Source organism: Salmo trutta, chromosome 19, assembly GCF_901001165.1.
Source record: "Salmo trutta chromosome 19, fSalTru1.1, whole genome shotgun sequence".
NCBI lineage: Eukaryota > Metazoa > Chordata > Actinopteri > Salmoniformes > Salmonidae > Salmo > Salmo trutta.
This window is the reverse complement of record NC_042975.1, coordinates 18,441,826-18,462,517: the sequence shown is the minus strand read 5'-3', so window position 1 is coordinate 18,462,517 and position 20,692 is coordinate 18,441,826. Positions and strand designations below refer to the sequence as shown.

Sequence of the window (20,692 nt, the reverse complement as noted above, 5' to 3'; positions counted from 1 at the left end):
CCATGGGACCACGCTGCTGTCACACCGCTCAGGAAGGAGACGTGTTCTGTCTCCTTGAGATGATTGGTGCGAAAAGTGCAAATCAATCCCAGAACAACAGCAAAGGACCTTGTGAACATTCTGGAGGAAACGGGTATAAAAGTATCTATATCCACAGTAAAACGAGTCCTACATCGACATAACCTGAAAGGCCGCTCAGCAAGGAAGAAGCCATTGCTCCAAAAACCAGACTACGGTTTGCAACTGCACATGGGGACAAAGATCGTACTTTTTGGAGAAATGTCCTCTGGTCTGATGAAACAAAATAGAACTGTTTGGCCATAATGACCATCGTTATGTTTGGAGGAAAAAGGGGGCGGCTTGCAAGCCGACGAACACCATCCCCACGGGACTGGCAGCATCATGTTGTGGGGGTGCTTTGCTGCAGGGGTACTGGAGCACTTCACAAAATAGATGGCTTCATGAGGAAGGAAAAGGATGTGGATATATTGAAGCAACATCTCAAGACATCAGTCAGGAAGTTAAAGTTTGGTCGCAAATGGGTCTTCCAAATGGACATTTGCCCCAAGCATACTTCCAAAGTTGTGGCAAAATGGCTTAAGGACAACAAAGTCAAGGTATTGGAGTGGCCATCACAAAGCCCTGACCTCAATCCTATAGAAAATTTGTGGGCAGAACTGAAAAAGCGTGTCCTCCTTCTCTGTCAGGAGGATTGTGTCAGAATTCACCCAACTTATTGTGGCAAGCTTGTGGAAGGCTACCCAAAACATTTGACCCAAGTTAAACAATTTAAAGGCAATGCTACCAAATAGTAATTGAGTGTATGTAAACTTCTGACACACTGGGAATGTAATGAAAGAAATAAAAGCTGAAATAATAATTATCTCTACTATTATTCTGACATTTCACATTCTTAAAATAAAGTGGTGATCCTAACTGACCTAAGACAGGGAATTTCTACTAGGATTATATAAGGCTCGGGCGTCGTGAGTGAGGAATCAAAACGCAGGAAGCAGCGAACACAGGGTAGTGGCTTTTTGATGGGTGAAGAGGCGAACACACACAAGCCACCCCAAACAGCGAATAGCGCGCACACAAAACAAAGTGCCCCAAACACAGGGGAAAACACATGCGGCGCAAAACTAACGCACAAGCGTAAACACAAGCACACAAACAGGAATGACAATCCCGCACAATGAGAAGGCGGACCAGCTAATACTTATAGCCCCGCTAATCACCCCCACTATGAACAGGTGCACACAATCACAAAAGGGGGGAAAACAAAAAAGAGAATCAGTGGCAGCTAATAGGCCGGTGACGATGACCGCCGAGCGCCACCCGAGCAGGAGGGGGCGCCACCGTCGGTGGGAATCGTGACAGATTCAATGTCAGGAGTTGTGCAAAACTGAGTTTAAATGTATTTGGCTAAGGTGTATGTAAACTTCTGACTTCACCTGTATATTTATTATATGTCAAGTTAATTTAATTGTATATCTTGGGGGTGTAAACCTCTGACGTTAGCGCAATATGTTCAATTGGGAGCATAGCACAATGTAAATATCTATTCATACAGTCTTGATACCCAAGGCAAGGATACAATATATTGGATTTATCTCTGGAGGTGTCATAATACAGTTAGATACAGTAATATCTCTAACCTTTTATCATTCTCACTCCCTTTGCCTGTCCTGTCCTCTTCCGCAGATGGCGCTGCCATGCGAGCGGGTGTCCAGACGGGTGATAGGATCATCAAGGTGAGGCTCATTCCCTCTCTGGGGCCCATAACACTCTTCCTAGACATTACCCGTAGCCTAATCTCTCGTGGACAGATGCATGTAACATAAATGGTAGTAGCATCTGTCGCAGACCTGGGTTCAAATACAATGTCAAATATCTGAATTGCTTTCACATACGGTACATTTGAAGTAAGTATTCAGATATATTTTATTTGAAAAGACAATATTTGTAATTCAATACTTGGAAAGTTCAATTCTTGGAAAGTATTCAATACTTGGAAAGTATTTGAAAATACTCATACAGTTGAAGTCGGAAGTTTACATGTACTTAGGTTGGAGTCATTAAAACTGGTTTTTCAACCACTCCACAAATTTCTTGTTAACAAACTATAGTTTTGGCAAGATGGTTAGGACACCTACTTTGTGCATGACACAAGTCATTTTTCCAACAATTGTTTACAGACTTTTTATTTCACTTATAATTCACTGTATCACAATTCCAGTGGGTCAGAAGTTTACATACACTAAGTTGACTGTGCCTTTAAACAGCTTGGAAAATTCCAGAAAATGATGTCATGGCTTTAGAAGCTTCTGATAGGCTAATTGACATCATTTGAGTCAATTGGAGGTGTACCTGTGGATGTATTTCAAGGCCTACCTTCTTTTTTAAATACCAGATACTCAAATCTATATGTATTTGAACCCAGGTCTGATCTGTCGACAGACTGTGGGATGGGACGACTAACGAGGAACTTTGTTTCGGTACTCAGATTTTTCATCTCTGATCATTTGGACAAATCATGATTTTGCTGGTGTTCGCATCTTTCAAATTTTGGAAGGGGAGGGGACATTTGGCCCATAGATTTGCCCGAAACTGGCTGAAAGTTTTCATTTGGAGGGGTGGAGACTTTGCTAGTTGTGTATTACGTTTTCTAACACGTCTCCCCCCACGTCTCCTGGGATTACCCTTAGTTTCAGATCTATGATCAGTTTATCTTCCCAAGAATCTTACCTCATGCATTTTAACCAAAATGCAAAACTGAAACTAGATCAGTGTGAAGGGGGCAACTTCATCCTGCCACTATCTCTAAAACAGAGACCAATCTGGGTGAAGTTTTCCTAAGTTACCATTCTAGAATCAGTCTCCCCTCCCCAATCCTTACCTTAAAGGGGCAATCCGCAATTGAAACAATAACAAACCCTGATCCCTGCCTCTGTTTCGGTAAAAATCTGAGGGATGGGGCTGGAGAAATGTAACCACTCTCAAATTCATACAGAGCTATGGATGCAAGATATAGTTTTAACCATGTTTTGAGGCTATGTAGTGTTTGTTTACATTATTTATTTATTTATTTTTACAAAAATACAAAAAACATGCTTATATTTAGGATCTGATGGAGGTACGACTGTTAAACTAATGAGACATTTATAAGTTATATTCCTTAAGAATCAATGGGTATAGATAATACTTTTTTTAGTCCAGAAATGTGTATTTGTTATGGATCCCTATTAGCTGAGTTCTGTAAAATTAAGGCAGTTCTATACAATTAAAAACATTGCATTACATTTCACATCAGATTTCACAACACATTAAGTGTGTGCCCTCAGGCCACTAGTCTACTACCACATATCTAAAACACAAAATCCATGCGTACGTGTGTGTATAGTGCGTATGTTATCATGTGTGTCTGTAGCAACTGGTGATTGCCCCTTAGTGGGGAAAATGCTAAACTGACGAAAGATCAGTGTTTAGGAAAAACATAATTCTGTCTCAGACAAGAGAACCCTGCAGGCTACTGCAGTAGGTCATAGGTCATGGGTTTGGCCCCCTCCATACTTTACCACTGCCCTCTGCTGGGATGCTGAGTAGCTACACCATATAATGGCAATGCATTCCAATGGGTCATTGGAAAGGGCAGGATGGCTTAGTGCTGTGCATAGTGTCAGTGAAGAAAATGAATTGTTAGTTTGTGGGGGTGAACCTAAACTTTCACTTCAGTAACATTTTCAATTAGTCATGCATTGATGTTGGTATTGATGTTAGGATTCATAGCAGGGCCAGACGGGTTACCAGGATGTGTACTCAGAGCATGCGCTGACCAGCTGGCAAGTGTCTTCACTGACATTTTCAACCTCTCCCTGACACAGTCCGTAATACCTACATGTTTCAAGTAGACCACCATAGTCCCTGTGCCGAAGAAGCCAAAGTAACCTGTCTAAATGACTGCCACCCCGTATCACTCACATCTGTAGCCATGAAATGCCTTGAATGGCTGGTCATGGCTCACATCAACACCATCATCCCAGACACCCTGGAGCCACTCCAATTTGCCTACCGCCCCAACAGATCCAGAGAGGATGCAATCTCTATTGCACTCCACACTGCCCTCTCCCACCTGGACAAGAGGAACACCTATGTGAGAATGCTGTTCAGTGACTACAGCTCAGCGTTCAACACCATAGTGCCATCCAAGCTCACCACTAAGCTAAGGTCCCTGGGACTGAACACCTCCCTCTGCAATTGGATCCTGGACTTCCTGATGAGCTGCCCCCAGGTGGTGAGGGTAGACAACAACACATTCTCAATGCTGACCCTCAACATGGGGGCCTCTCAGGGGTATGTGCTTAGTGCCCTCCTTTACTCCCTGTTCACCCATGACGGCATGGACGCACACAACCCAAACACTATCTTTAAGTTTGTCGACAACACAACGTTGGTAGGCCTGATCACCGACAACGATGAGACAGCCTATAGGGAGGAGGTCAATAACAACATCTTCTCCCTCAACGTCAATAAAACAAAGGAGCTGATGGTGGACTACAGGAAATGGAGGGTCGAGCACGCCCCCATTCACATCGACGGGTCTGTAGTGGAGCAGGTCAAGAGCTTCAAGATCCTGGATGTCCACATCACTAAGACTCTATCATGGTCCACACACAGCAACACAGTGGTGAAGAGGGCAGGACAATGCCTCTCCCCCTCAGTTGGCTGAAAAGATCCGCAATCAATTCTACAGCTACACCATTGAGAGCATCTTGACTGACTGCATCACCATTCGATATGGCAACTGCTTGGCGTCCGACCGCAAGGCGCTACAGAGGGTAATGCGTACGGCCCAGTACATCACTGGGAAAGAGAGCTCTGCTATCCAGGACCTCTATACAAGGCGGTGTCAGAGTAAGCAGGAACAAATTGGCAAAGGCTCCAGCCACCCAAGCCACGGACTGTTCTCTCTGCTAACGCACAGCAAGTGGTACCAATGCACCAAGTCTGGAACCAACAAGCTTCTACACCCAAGCCATAAGACTTCTAAACAAGAGTGGCTACAAATGGCTACCCGGACTACCTGCACTAACTATTTTTCTACTGTTTTATTGACTGTATGTTTGTTTTACTCCATGTGTAACTCTGTGTTGTTGTATGTGTCGAACTGCTTTGCTTTATCTTGGCCAGGTTGCAATTGTAAATGAGAACTTGTTCTCAACTTGCCTACCTGGTTAAATAAAGGTGAAATATATATATATTTTTTTTTTAACGTTTTTTTGCACTAACTCTCTTGCACTGACCCTATGCACACAGCCTGGACTCACACACACGCACGCGCACACGCACACACATACTACATACGCCCAAACACACATAACATGCACACACATGCATACTATACTGACTCCACACACACACTTTCAAACTCACCACATGCGCTGCTGCTACTGTCTATTATCTATCCTTCTGCCTAGTCACTTTACCCCTACCTATATGTACATAGCTACCTCAATTACCTCGTACCCATGCACATCGACTCTGTACTTGTATTCCCTGTATATAGCCATGTTATTTTCTACTCCCTATGTATAGCTATGTTATTTTTACTTGTTATTTTTATTCGTTATTCTCTGTATATTTATTAATTGTGTCACTTTCTATTTTTTATTCCATTTTTTGTCTTTAACTCTGTATTGTTGAAAAAGGACCTGTAAGTAAGCTGTTAGTCTACACCTGTTGTCTACGATTTGAATGAACATTTAGAAATAAATAAGGTATTTCTTGGCTTGGATAGAGTTGTTATGTACACATGCTCCTGTTGAACATGAACTAATATGGGGCTTCCCATTTGCATTGTTTTTGTCATTTTTGCTACTTTTTAGACTGAACGCATAGTCCTCTTATAGAAAGTGTTGTATTTCATTTGAATGACGTTGATTTGAGGGGTAGTTTATGTTTTTGTTGCAGGTTAACGGGACCTTAGTAACACATTCAAACCATGTAGAAGTCGTCAAGCTAATAAAATGTAAGTTCCAGTGGCAGTTTTATATCCAATTATTCGTAGACATGAAAAATCACAGGCTCTTCAAGAGACTTACTTTCTTAAAGCCAACCTGTAGTAGGCTATATGCACTCATAATGCATTATAAGACTTGTCATAAGGATGTATAATGTCTTATCATCTCATGAGTCTGACCATACTGTATAATAAGCTAGCCATTGTGAGTGAAAAGTTTTCAGTCAATTTAAGTTGAAAGTTGGCTACATAGAGAGACATTACATGGAGATATATTTTTTATAATAAGAATTAAAACTCATACACGTAATAGAGCTGTGACCCCTATTGTCTCTATGTGTCAGCGGGCTCCTATGTGGCCCTCACAGTGCTGGGGAGGCCCCCGGGGCTGGCCCAGATCTCGCTGTCGGAGGGCGAGGGGGGAGACCTGTCCTCTTTCCTCTCCTCGCCCCACTCTCCTGGACCAACGGGGGGAACAGGGGAGCGCTGCGTCACCTCCTCCACCAGCCCCCAGGACCACATCACCTCCACGCTGCCCCTCTGGGTACGACAGATGGCCAATTGGTTCTCTGTCTGCAACTGAAATGGCATCCTATTTACTATATAGTATACCACTCTATAGAATAAGTAGTGTACTCTATAGGATAAGTAGTGTACTCTATAGGGAGTGGGGTGCCATTTCAGACACTCTCTTTTTAAATACAGTACCAGCCAAAAGTTTGGACACACCTACTCATTCCACGGTTTTTATTTATTTTTACTATTATCTACATTGCAGAAAAATAGTGAAGACTTTAAAACTATGAAATAACACATATGGAATCATGTAGTAACCAAAAAAGTGTTAAACAAATCAAAATATATTTAATATTTGAGATTCTTCAAAGTAGCCACCCTTTGCCTTGATGACATCTTTCCACACTCGTTCCATTCTCTCAACCAGCTTCATGAGGTAGTCACCTGGAATGCATTTCCGTTAACTTTTAACTTTTGTTAAAAGTTCATTTGTGGAATTTATTTCCTTAATGCATTTGAGCCAATCAGTTGTGTTGTGACAAGGTAGGGGTGGTATACAGAAGATAGCCCTATTTGGTAAAAGACTGAGTCCATATTATGTCAAGAACAGTGAAGACATAAGCAAAGATAAATGACAGTCCATCATTACTTTAAGTCAATCCAGAAAAGGTAAAGAACTTTGAAAGTTTCTTCAAGTGCAGTCGCAAAAATCATCAAGTGCTATGATGAAACTGGCACTCATGAGGACCACCACAGGAAAGGAAGACCCAGCCTCAGAAATTGCAGCCCAAATAAATGCTTCACAGAGTTCAAGTAACAGACATATCTCAACATCAACTGTTCAGAGGAGACTGTGTGAATCAGGCCTTCATGGTTGAATTGCTGTAAAGAAACCACTACTAAAGGACACCAATAAGAAGAAGAGACTTGCTTGGGCCAAGAAACACGAGCAAAGGACATTAGTGGAAATCTGTCCTTTGGTCTGATGATTCCAAATTTGAGATTTTTGGTTCCAACCGCTGTGTCTTTGTGAGATGCAGAGTAGGTGAACGGATGATCTCTGCATGTGTGGTTCCCACCGTGAAGCATGGAGGAGGAGGGTGATGGTGCTTTACTGGTGACACTGTCTGTGATTTATTTAGAAGGCACAGTTAACCAGCTTAGCTACCACAGCATTCTGCAGCGACACGCCATCCCATCTGGTTTGCGCTTAGTGGGACTATAATTTGTTTTTCAACAGGACAACGACCCAACACACCTCCAGGCTGTGTAAGATCTATTTAACCAAGAAGGAGAGTGATGAAGTGCTGCATCAAATGACCTGGCCTCCACAATCACCAGACCTGGACCCAATTGAAATTGTTTGGGATGAGTTGGACCTCAGAGTGAAGGAAAAGCAGCCAACAAGTGCTCAGCATATGTGGGAACTCCTTTGAGACTGTTGGTTGAGAGAGTGCCAAGAGTGTGCAAAGCTGTCATCAAGGCAAGGGTGTCTACTTTGAAGTATCCCAAATACAAAATCTATTTTGATTTGTTTAACACTTTTTTGTTACTACATTATTCCATATGTGTTATTTCATAGTTTTGATGTCTTCACTATTATTCTACAATGTAGAAAATAGTCAAATAAAGAAAAAGCCTTGAATAACTAGGTGTGTCCTAACTTTTGACTGGTACTGTATGTCTCTCTTTTTCTCTTGGTCCCTCTGTCTCCCTCTCTGTCCATATCTGTCCCTCTCTATCTTCTCTCTCTCTTTCTGTTTTTCCTGTCGCCCTTGCTCTCCTCTCTCCCGCTCTCTCTCCACAGTTCCACTTCTGTTCTTCACTGCCCCTTCTCCTTCCCACCTTAGTATCCACACTCACTCTGCCTCTTTCACTTTCTCTTCTCACTAGTTTCCTCTATTTCCAGTTAAACCTATGCTAAAGCTGCCATTCTCCCTCTGCTGCACGTCAGTGAAGTCCCAAGCGAACACAGTTCTTATTATTCATTTTTGGGGTTGGTCCCTCAGGAGGAGAATAACGCCCTTCACAGCCAGAAGGTGGACATCTTACAGAAGATGCTGACCAAGGAGCAGGAGGATTTACAGGCAAGACACACACACACACACACACACACACAAACACAGTGTCACCATACTGAATGTTTCTACATGAGGAGATGAGATTGTCATTCAGTCGAACTTTGTTTCTTTGATTTGAAAGAGTGAATGCAGGTTTTTCTATGCAGCTACATTCATAAATCATCTCAGACAGAGTAGGAGTGCTGATCGAGAATTAGGTCCTTGTACATGTGATCCTATTCATTACCAAAATGTACAACTAGATCAGCACTCCTACTCTTAGACGCTATATGAATACAGGCCCAGATGAAATTAAAATCATTCACACATTAAATTGTCATCAAATGCTCATCATTGAACTGGATCATCCATAAATGCTTTAGCTTAATGATGTTATTACACATTTCTGCACATTAACTATGTTAATTTGCAGCATGCTTCAGTTCAATCGAGTACTGGCTTAACTGAATAACAACAAAGACAGACTACAATATGGAATTGTATTGAATAGTTTGAGGTAGGCCTCGTCTCAGAGGAATGCTCCTCAGAGCCAGATGGTGTGGACAGGTTGCTCTATGCTGGGCAGCTGCCATTGAACCCACCCCACTGGGAGAACGGGGATCCGATGACGGACCTTCAGTTAGTGGTGGTGGGGAGGTAGAAGGTCGTTGGAAGACTGTTGCAGCAAGTGGGAGACACAAGGTTTGCGTTGACATATATAGTGTGCTCCAAAAGTATTGGGACAGTGACACATTTTCTGTTGTTTTGGCTCTGGACTCCAGCACTTTGAAATGATACAATGACTATGAGGTCAAGCCTGAATGAATCGTGAATAAGGATGAGTGAGAAAGTTAGACACACGAATATCATACCCCCCCCAAAATGCTAACCTCCCCTATTATTGTAATGGTGAGATGTTAGCATGTCTTGGGGCTATAGTATTTGTGCATCTGTAACTTGCTCACTCATAATTATTCACTATTCATTCAGGATTATCTGTAATAATGGTAGCCTCCATATTAATGTAGAAGTGTTTAGAAACATATTCTATTTTTATATATAATAAAAGTGACTCCAAAATGACACAATACATTATTTACCATTAATTTATATTGGGCAGAGAATAATCGGAAACTCAACCAAAACAAACAAATGCATCCAACAAATTTGTAGTCACAAGCTTGATGTAGTCATTGCGTGCTATGATTATAGGACCAAATACCTAACTATTTACCACTTTAATACACATATAAGTGAATCTGTCACAGTACTTTTGGTCCCCTAAAATGGGGGAACTATGAACAAACAGTGCTGTAATTTCTAAACGGTTCACTCAATATGGATTCAAAAAAATACCCTCAAATTAAAGCTGACAGTCTGCACTTTAACCTCATAGTCATTGTATCATTTGAAATCCAAAGTGCTGGAGGGCAGAGCCAAAACAACAACACGTGTGACGGTCCCAATACCTTTGGAGCGCACTGTAAATACTCCCCTAGATTCATTCCCATTGGTTGAAAAAAAGGAAAGTGATAATAGCACGTTAGCCCATAGGTTAATCAGCAACATGGGGGGAATTACCTTAGTGTTCAATGCTCATAGACTGAAGTTAATAGTATAGGAGGAGAGACGTGACGCTAAGCTAATGAGGTAACATTATCAAATCAATTCAAATCAAATGTATTTATAAAACCCTTTTTACATCAGCAGATGTTACAAAGTGCTTATACAGAAACCCAGCCTAAAACCCCAAACAGCAAGCAATGCGGATGTAGAAGCAGGAACCTAGGGAGAAAACTAGAGAGGAACAAGGCTCTGAGGGGTGGCCAGTCCTCTTTTGGCTGTACCCTGTAAATATCTGCTATGCTGATGAGTGAGATAGGAAGCGATGTGAACTGAATGAAAAGTGACGATCCATTCAGACCAGCCTTACTGACTGATCTTTCGTAAACTACATTTCCTAGCAGCATTCATAGCAGTGGCATCATTCCAATTTAGCGTGGAATACTCACTGAGTTTCCTGGAAAGCATTGAATGAAGGCAAAGTTAATTAATTGTCATTAGTGTGTTTGTGTTTAAGTCCCCTGTGGGGCCTCTATTGATGCCTGCTTTGTCTCTCTGGGGAGTGTGAGCGCCTGCCTCCCATTTCAATGCTAAACAGGTTAGCTGTCAAAACTTTAAAGTAGCTTTTAGTGGTGTAGCTAGAGTCTTGTGGGTCGTGTCTATTAGGACACACCGTAACAAGACGTTTTGCAACAGAATGTGAGATGAGAGTTGCTTATTGGATGACTTTGGGTAGTACCTCCCCAGAACTCAAGCAGGTTTCTTCTGTTTTGTGACAAAGGAACACGGCCCTGTAGCAGTGGTGGGTGGGTGAGGGAGGAATGGAAGGAGGGATGGGAAAAATAAACAAGTTCTTCCACAATCCTCAAGTCTTTCGTGAGCCATTTCTTCTCTTCCTCTGGGTCGTGTTCCTCAGGCACTAAATGGAAGAAAATGAACTGAACAGGGAGAGGCAACCAGAACATTAAGAAATGCTTGTTTTTGTTTTCTGTTACAAAACGTTTTGCTACCATGTGCCCTAATGAATACGACCCCGTACCATCGAAGCCAATCATTCTTACCACTAAACAGATACTCTACCATGGTAACCACTCAAACACTGACTACATCTCACCCTCCTCTTAGTTTCACTTCCTCCTATGACTGACCATGAAATAGAACTAGGACCATGCCAACTGGACACATACACAGACATGCACGCAGACTCGTACACAAACACACGTGCACACACACACCTCCCTTCCAGCCTCCATCCTGTGTCCTCTCCTAAAATGTGCGCTGTGTCTTGTGTGTCACATTATGTCATCTCATGTCCAGGCTATGAAGGAGGTGTACAGCAGGAACCCCACAGCGAAACTACTGAAGGACATCCAGGAGGCCAAGAAACACATTCCTCTGCTGCAGAGCCAGCTCAGCAAGGCCACAGGCACACCTCAGGTATACACACACATACGTATGTATAGCAGGGTTTCCCAAACTCAGTCCTCGGGACCCCAAAGGGTGCACATTTTGTTTTTTTTGCCATAGCACAGCTGATTCAAATGATCTACTAATCATCAAGCTTAGGAGCACACACAAACACTCTCTCATAGACACACACAGTCTCTCCTGCTCTCACTGTTTCTCTCACTCTCTCTCATTGTCTCTCTCTCACTGTCTCTCTCTCACTCACTGTCTTGCTCACTCTCACTGTCTGTCTCTCTCTCGCTGTCTCTCTCTCTCTCGCTGTCTCTCACTCTCACTGTCTCTATCTCTCTCACTCTCTCTCACTGTCTCTCTCTCTCACTGTCTCTCTGTCTGTCTCTGTCTGTCTCTTGTTTCTCACTGTCTTTCTCTCTCTCAATTCAATTCAGGTCAAGGGCTTTATTGGCATGGGACACACACTCTCAAAGGGACAGCCCAGTTACTGTCTGGCCTGTCACATATTTATAGTAGGCATGATTCTGTGTGTTTTCAGGATGGCTCCCTCTCCCCCATGGACGGTGAGGTGGAGGAGGGGGGCATTGAGGCAGCCGATGGAGAGCAGACCCCCTCCTCGCGGGGAGAAAGCGGCAGCGACGGGCCCTGGACCAATAACGCTGTGAGTCAACCTGGCCAACTAGCCTGTCTGTTATTATCACCACCAGACCGTCTTTCCATGACAGTTATATGTGAACTGGCATTCTCAACAGAATACCACTGTACTGGAACCAGGGTTGGGGTGTTTTCCATTTCAATTCAGTCAAATCAGGAAGAAACTGAAATTCCAATTCCTATTTTCCTCAATGCTTTTGTTTGAGAAAATTGGAATGGAAAGTGTGGAATCAATACCACAATGCCCATTCAAAATCATGTAATATGTGACTGGTGAGTGGGTCTTTCTATGTCAGGTGTTTCCCAGTCCCCTCCCTGAGAATCCGTGCCAAAGAGAGACGCCCTGCCACAGCCCAAAGACCACTCCCCGAGAGAGCCTGAACTCCTGCCCCTCCCCTGACACAGAGGACACGGCGGACCTGGTGAGACTCACACACACTCACACACACACTCACACACACACACACACACACACACACTGTATGTTTGTTGTTTGCAATAGCCCAGTGAGTGAGTGTGTGTGTGCATGTGAGTCCCATCATTGCACTAACATCTTGTCTCTGTGTGTGTGTGTTCATGTGAATCAGAACTGTAACTTCCAGTCCAGTGTGGGCAGCCCCTTCTCCCGTCTCAACCCCCAGATAATCGGAGCAGAGGACGACTACTTTGACACAGAGCAGGAACAGGTACTGCTGGACTACTGCAAGACAACTGTCTGTCTGTCTGATTGGCTGACTGGGTATCTCTATTTCTCTCCTGTCTGTTTCTGTCTTATTTTCTCAATGTCTCTCTCTTACTCAACTTTACCTTTCTGTTGATCTCTCTCTCTCAGATCAACGGTCAGTGTAGTTGTTTTCAGAGTATAGAGCTGCTCAAGTCTCGGCCTGCTCACTTGGCCGCCTTCCTCCATCACGTGGTCTCTCAGTTTGACCCTGCACCTCTGGCAAGTCAACCACACACAGACACACACTCTTACACTCATTCACACCATTCATAAAGTACATCCATAGTGGCTACTGCTTGATCTCTAGGCATGCAACATTACGGTAACTGTCCCAAAATTCACAAGTTTTCCAGAAATGTGGGCACATTTTGCAGCCCCTAATGAACGCTGATATTTTCTAATTAGGGTACAGCAGTTACTCTTTAGCACTTTGGTGGTTTGACCCCAGAATGCTTTGGTCAGTAGTTTAGACCTAACTGCCTGTGATTCTCTACCAGCTGTGCTACCTTTACGCTGACCTGTACAAGCAGACCAACTCCAAAGAGACCAGACGGATCTTCATGGATTTCCATACTTTCTTTATGGACCGAGCAGCGGTAAGACACACACTTGTGCACACATGTTATGTACAAGCACACATGCATTCACACACACACATATGCGCAAGTTCAGGGGCACACACACACACACACACACACACACACACACAAAGAAGACTAATATTTGGCTCAGCTAAAGTATTTTAAATGGGATTTGACAGGGGCGCATATGTGTATAGAAAATATAGGTGACACCAGTGTGTGTGTCTGTCTCTGGGGCATCTTGTGAGTGTGTCTGGACAGTTCCTTCACAAGTGGTTCTTCTGCTGGAAGAAGTCTGTCTGTTGGGTTTTACTCTCCTTTCAGATAATTAGGATCATTTTAAATGTACACTATGTGGTGCGGTGGGTGAAGGAGAGGAAAGGGTATTGTTGTGGTTGTATTGCAGAAGGTCTCTCTTCTAACTTGTTTTTAGCTGAGGACTCTTTTTTTCCACTTGCAGAATCTGAAAGTAGCTGTGCCTGAGTCTATGGCCTCTGAACTAGGTGAGTTATTACTTACTCCTCTCATGTGTTGTATTAGTTTAGCAACAGTTTTAGCAATGCAGTAGTGTATTGTCTAGTGTAATTGATTAGAATGTTTCCAAAAAAGGGAGACTGCTTCAAACTGAGTGCGTGTGTGTGCATGTTGGCAAACATGCTGTTGTGTGTTCCCAGAGCGGCGGAGACCTGAGCTGATCCCAGAGGAAGTGCACAGACCTTACATACAGCTGCTACAGGACACACTGCTACCAGACATCCAGAGGAACCTAGAGGACTTCAGGTCAGACACACACACATTCAGACAGAAACACTCATACGTACACAGACACACTCGCACGGTCTCACACACATACCATACACGCACACCACAAACACACACGTGCACAAACTCACACTTCTCAAAGATGATGTGCACATAATGATGCTTTGATGTTGTATTTCCTCATGGATTAATCATACACGTGCGTGTGTGTATCTGTCTGTGTATGTGTATCTGTCTGTGTATGTGGATCTGTCTGTGTGTGTATTTGTCTGTGTCTGTGTATGTGGATCTGTCTGTGTGTGTGTCTGCCTGTGCCTGTGCATCTGTGTGTGTGTGTGTGTGTGTGTGTGTGCGTGTGTGTGCGTGTGTCTGTGTGTGTGTCTGCCTGTGTCTGTGCATCCATGTGTGTGTGTGTGTGTGTGTGTGTATGTCTGCCTGTGTCTGTGCGTCTGTGTGTGTGTGTGTGTGTGTGTGTGTGTGTGTGTGTGTGTGTGTGTGTGTGTGTGTGTGTGTGTGTCTGCCTGTGTGTGTGTGTATGTGTGTGTGTGTATGTCTGCCTGTGTCTGTGCGTCTGTGTGTGTGTGTGTGTGTGTGTGTGTGTGTGTGTGTGTGTGTGTGTGTGTGTGTGTGTGTCTGCCTGTGTGTGTGTGTATGTGTGTGTGTGTGTGTGTGTGTGTGTGTGAGTGTGTGTCTACAGGCAGAAGCGCAGCATGGGTCTGACCCTGGCAGAAGGGGAGCTGGCTAAGCTGGACACAGAGAGGGTGAGAGACCGCGTGTCGCTGGAGAGAGAACGCTCCTGTGCCGAACACATCATCTCCAAGATAGAGGACGTTCTGTAAGTCCCTGCAATATATGCACACTAGGGTTGGGCGATATTATGATAACATTGTGTATCGACGATGATTGACAGCGATCGTCGATGGTGATGAGAGAGTGATGTGACAGACAATGGTTTAGCCTATTTGAACTTGACTGGTACTGCGCAGTAAAAAACGGAGCGTCTCAGCCCACAACAGCACACAAGTGACATTCCCAGCAATTTGCCCATTCTTTGTTATAGCCTATTTCAATAAATATGTTATATACAGAACGCAAGAGGGGAATGTAGGCCAGACAGAGCGGAGAATTGCACCAAAGCAGTGCAAAAATGCATTAGGCAATAACCGGGATGGGCAACCCCCCCCCCCTCCCAGAAGTAAAAAAACATATATTTTTAGGAACTGTGTGGGTCTCAACTTACTGTTGTGAGTTAGAATAGTGGAATACACAAGGTGCAATTTGGCTGTGCATCAGCAATTCTTCTCTTGTTACGTCAGTCACTTATAGTCAAGTCAATTAGCCCATGTCAGCAATTTTTTTTTAGATTCCTAAGCTAGTTTTGCGGCGTTATCATGGTTGAATTTCCGGCTGGGGAGCCCCCATTGATTTTATTAGTCAGTAAAACAGATCATTTTCATCTCTGCCCCATGGCAAAATTAGTAGAATTTCACGAAATGTGTTATACAATTGCGAAATCTTCTCTCTGCCACTATGGCAAAGTGTGTAGAATTGCATAAACTTAACTCTAAAATGTAAAAATGTTCTCTCCGCTGTCAAGAGGGGGGGCCACTAAAATGTGTGTGGGAGGGGGGGGTGAGTTCTGATTTTTTTGTGGCCCTATCAAAGTTGCCCATCCCTGGACACTATCTTTTGTCTAGCTGTTTAAAAAAAACGTTGCCTATATTCCCTTTCATCTCCATTCGATTGGCTACGAATAAGACTGAAGGCTATGCTTCATTATTTTATGCAGGGCTTTCTCCATATCAAACAATGAATGTTACAGAGTTACATCTCATTATTTGAATAGCCTAAAAACTTAAGGTACACCACATGACCAAAATTATATGGACACCTGCTTGTCGAACATCTCATTCCAAAATTATGGGCATTAATATGGAGTTGGACCCCCCTTTGCTGCTATAACAGCCTCCTCTCTTCTGGGAAGGCTTTCCACAAGTAGTTGGAACATTGCTGCAGGGACTTGCTTCCATTCAGCCACAAGAGCATTAGTAATGTTGGGAGATAAGGCCTGGCTCGCAGTCGGCGTTCCAATTCATCCAAAAGGTATTCGATGGGGTTGAGCTCAGGGCTCTGAGCAGGCCAGTCAAGTTCTTCCACACCGATCACGACAAACCATTTCTGTATGGACCTCGATTTGTGCATGGGGGCATTGTCATGCTGAAACAGGGAAGGGTCTTCCCCAAACTGTTGCCACAAAGTTGGAAGCACAGAATCGTCTAGAATGTGATTGTATTCTGTAGCGTTAAGATTTCCCTTCACTTTAGCTAAGGGGCCTAGCCTGATCCATGAAAAGCAGGCCCAGACCATTATTACTCCTCCACCAAACTTTAGAGTTGGCCCTATGCATTCGAGCACCCGCCAAACCCAGATTCCGTCAGACTGCCAGATGGTAAAGCGTGATTCATCTCGCCAGAGAACGCTTTTCCACTGCTCCAGGGTCCAATGGTGGCGAGCTTTACACCATTCCAGCCAAAGCTTGGCATTGTGCATGGTGATCTTTGGCTTGTGTGCGGCAGCTCGGCCATGGAAGCCCATTTCATGAAGCTCCCGACAAGCAGTTCTTGTGCTGATGTTGCTTCCAGAGACAGTTTGGAACTCGATAGTGAGTTTTGCAACCGAGGACAGACAATTTTTGTGCGCTACGCGCTTCAGCACTCGGTGGTCCCGTTCTGGGAGCTTGTGTGGCCTACCACTTCACAGCTGAGCCGTTGTTGCTCCTAGACGTATCCACTTCACAAAAACATGTCTTACAGTTTTTTGATTTTTGATTTAACCTTTATTTAACTAGGCAAGTCAGTTAAGAACAAATTCTTGTTTTCAATGACTGCCTAGGAACAGTGGGTTAACTGCCTTTTTCACGGGCAGAACGACAGATTTTGACCTTGTCAGCTCGGGGATTCAATCTTGCAACCTTCCGGTTACTAGTCCAATGCGCTAACCACTAGGCTTGACCGGGGCAGCGCTAGCAGAGAAGAAATTAGACAAACTTACTTGTTGGAAAGGTGGCATCCTATGACAATGCCACATTGAAAGTCACTGAGCTTTTCAGGACGGGCCATTCTACTGCCAATGTTTGTCTATGGAGGTTGCATGGCTGTGTGCTCAATTTTATACACCTGTCAGAAATGTGTGACTGAAATAGCCGAATCTACTAATTTGAAGGGGTGTCCACATACTTTTGGCCATGTAGTGTAGCAAGAGAACTAATAATAAGAGAGAACAAACAATATCAATAGCCTGTAGAAAAATTCTAATGACAAGTTTCATCAGGTTTAAGGTTATTATGAAAGAAATGATCCATGCGGGACGGGAAAATTATAGTATTATTTTAAGAGGCAAATACAGCAATTATTATCCAGTTCTGAAGACGGTAAACTGCTTCTATCCAGCCCATGATGTAGTCCTATAACCTAGCTCACTATGTAAGACAGCCTGTTCCTCATCAGACTGTCACTGCTCCATCATGTGTGCTGCCGCATCAGACACACACACACAAGCCAGCATCATCAAGATTATTGAGTGACAACATGACACGAGTCAGGTCTCTGTTTTCCACTTCGAGATAGACAGGAGGCAAGTGTAGTGCACGATGCACGTTCTTTCTCTCTCGTTCTCTCTCTAGCACACACACACATTCTTTGTCACTCACGTACACACACATGCCATCAATCACAGGAAGCTGATGTTATCAGTGCCATAAGGATTATCTAGTCTGGTAATGTTATAAGTTGTAGGTTAGAGGTTAGAGGTGAAAGGTGAAAGGAGTGTTGGGTCGTTCAACCTCAGAAAGCACAAGAAGAGGATTTCAACACCCAACAACACTGTTTCTGTAACAGATACAAATAACTTTTCTAAAACATTATTTTGTTGAAATATAATTTGGTCTCTGAGAAATTAAGCTAATCAATTGCACCCAAATTGGCAATTTTAATTTACAGGATTCAGATATTATTCAATAAGTATAATGAGGAAGAAATTAGGAAGCCCAAAAAATTGGCAAACCGCCACCACTGATTTTTGGGGGATATCCTGATAGACGAAATACATAATACAAAAATAAAAACAACTTTGTTTAAACTTGGGAACTGACGTGCTGCGCAGCCTGCTCAACTTGGGTGCCGGTGAGTTTTACACAGGAGGGGGAGAGAAAGAGTAGCAATACAGACTCGTGCTAGTTAGACAAATGTATAGATTTCAGAGGTTATCCGTCATCGCATCTGGTAGTGCCTGTCTTGACTGCATCAAATCGATGTAAAGATGCTAGCTAATATATCCAGCTATGTTAGCCAGCTACCTAGCTAGCTATAAGTAATTGAGCCTATTTTTCTGCACTTCCTGCCTTTGTCTACAACAACTCCATTCAGATTAAACAACAGCCTACTTGATAGTTTATTTTAGTTATAGCATACCACCCTGCATCCCACTGCTGGCTTGCCTCTGAAGCTGAGCAGGGTTGGTCCTGGATTGGAGACTAGATGCTGCTGGAAGTGGTGTTGGAGGACCAGAAGGAGGCACTCTTTTTCCTCTGGTCTAAAAACATAAAAAATCTCAATGCCATAGGGCAGTGATTGGGGACATTGCCCTGTGTAGGGTGCCGTCTTTTGGATGGGACGTTAAATAGGTCACTAAAGATCCCATGGCACTTATCGTAAGAGTAGGGGTGTTAACCCCGGTTTCCTGGCTAAAATTCCCAATCTGGCCCTCATACCATCATGGCCACCTAATCATCCCCAGCTTCCAATCGGCTCATTCATCCTCCCTCCTCTCCCCTGTAACTATTCCCCAGGTCGTTGCTGTAAATGAGAATGTGGTTTCAGTCAACCTACCTGATAAAATAAGGGTTAAATAAAAAGTCATTGTAATTCCATGTTGCATTGATTAGAGATCTCCCACATTGCTTGGTACACATGGAGCCACTGACTGTAGACAGTGCCACTTTGAATGGCCGACAATAACAACAAACGTGTGAAGCCTGTGAAGGGTACTATGGTATGTCATTTTATGGGGCACACATCATACAAATTAATTTAAAAGTTTAGACTTATGATAAAAATAAATCTGAATACTCTCGCAATTATTTGAATACTAACGTCTGTTGGGATATTAAAATATTAGAATAACCGTGCCCGTCCTTAGGTGTCATGGCTTACTGAAATGACATGGAACCACTCTGTTGTTCCACTTACCGTGTGTGTAGAAGAAATTGTACCACATACACATGCCATTTCTGGGAATTATTTCCAGGTCAGTGAGTGCTTGCGTGTCTCTGCTCTCTGGGCCTCAAACACGGCAAACTGTACAGATTACAGGGATTAAGATAGATACAAGTTAGATATTATTACTCTGTCTCTCTCAAACACACACACACACACACACACAGAGACAGACAGACAGACAGACAGACAGACAGACAGACAGACAGACAGACAGACAGACAGACAGACAGACAGACAGACAGACAGAGACACACTCGTACTTTCAAGACCACTGATATCATCTCACTCTCCCAAGACCGTCTCTCTTACCTGCACTCACCTGTTGTTGATGCCAGTGTGAAGGTTTAAGCCGTTTCGGGATAGACTGTAGCTACTAGTTACCAATGTTTTGACATTTGCATGCACATGCAGATTTTGGCCTTTTGAAATTGCCTTGTGAATATTTCGGCCTTTTAGAGTTTTGTTTGATAACATAAAAAAACCTAAGCATCACAGAGATCCTAAATTATTCCTACACTGAACAAAAAAAATAACCCAACATGTAAAGTGTTGGTTTCATAACCTGAAATAAAAGATACCAGAAATGTTCCATATGCACAAAAAGCTTATTCCCTGTTAGTGAGCACTTCTCCTTTGCCAAGGTAATCCATGCACCTGACAGGTGTGGCATATCAATACGCTGATTAAATAACACGATCATTACACAGGTGCACCTTGTGTTGGGGGCAATAAAAGGCCACTCTAAAATGTGCATGTTTGTCACACAACACCATGCCACAGATGTCTCAAGTTTTGAGGGAGAATGCAATTGGCATGCTGACTGCATGAATGTCTACCAGAGCTGTTGCCAGAGAATTTATTGATAATTTCTCTACCATAAGCCGCCTTCAACGTTGTTTTAGAGAATTTCGTAGAAACACCCCACACAACTGCAGACCATGTGTATGGCTTTGTGTGGGTGAGTGGTTTGCTGATGTTAACGTTGTGAACAGAGTGCCGAATGGTGGCGGTGGGGTTATGGTATGGGCAGGCATAAATTACGGACAATGAACACAAATGTATTTTATCTATGGCAATTTGAATGCACAGAGATACCGTGATGAGATCCTGAGGCTCAT

At 43.4% G+C, this 20,692-nt stretch overlaps 1 protein-coding gene across 3 annotated transcripts in view; it reads left to right on the top strand.

Moving 5' to 3' along the window:
- Positions 1-20,692, top strand: part of arhgef12b (Rho guanine nucleotide exchange factor (GEF) 12b) — a 102,704-nt gene that overhangs the window by 54,594 nt on the left and 27,418 nt on the right. For all 3 annotated transcript variants that reach the window (XM_029699952.1, XM_029699951.1, XM_029699953.1), the window contains 13 exons: positions 1,705-1,754; positions 5,971-6,028; positions 6,364-6,563; positions 8,545-8,622; positions 11,476-11,595; positions 12,116-12,238; positions 12,528-12,653; positions 12,819-12,917; positions 13,064-13,174; positions 13,453-13,551; positions 13,997-14,039; positions 14,211-14,316; positions 14,996-15,133. In XM_029699952.1, coding sequence (XP_029555812.1) covers positions 1,705-1,754; positions 5,971-6,028; positions 6,364-6,563; positions 8,545-8,622; positions 11,476-11,595; positions 12,116-12,238; positions 12,528-12,653; positions 12,819-12,917; positions 13,064-13,174; positions 13,453-13,551; positions 13,997-14,039; positions 14,211-14,316; positions 14,996-15,133 — 1,351 coding nt within the window. The remainder of the gene's footprint in view (positions 1-1,704; positions 1,755-5,970; positions 6,029-6,363; positions 6,564-8,544; positions 8,623-11,475; positions 11,596-12,115; positions 12,239-12,527; positions 12,654-12,818; positions 12,918-13,063; positions 13,175-13,452; positions 13,552-13,996; positions 14,040-14,210; positions 14,317-14,995; positions 15,134-20,692) is intronic.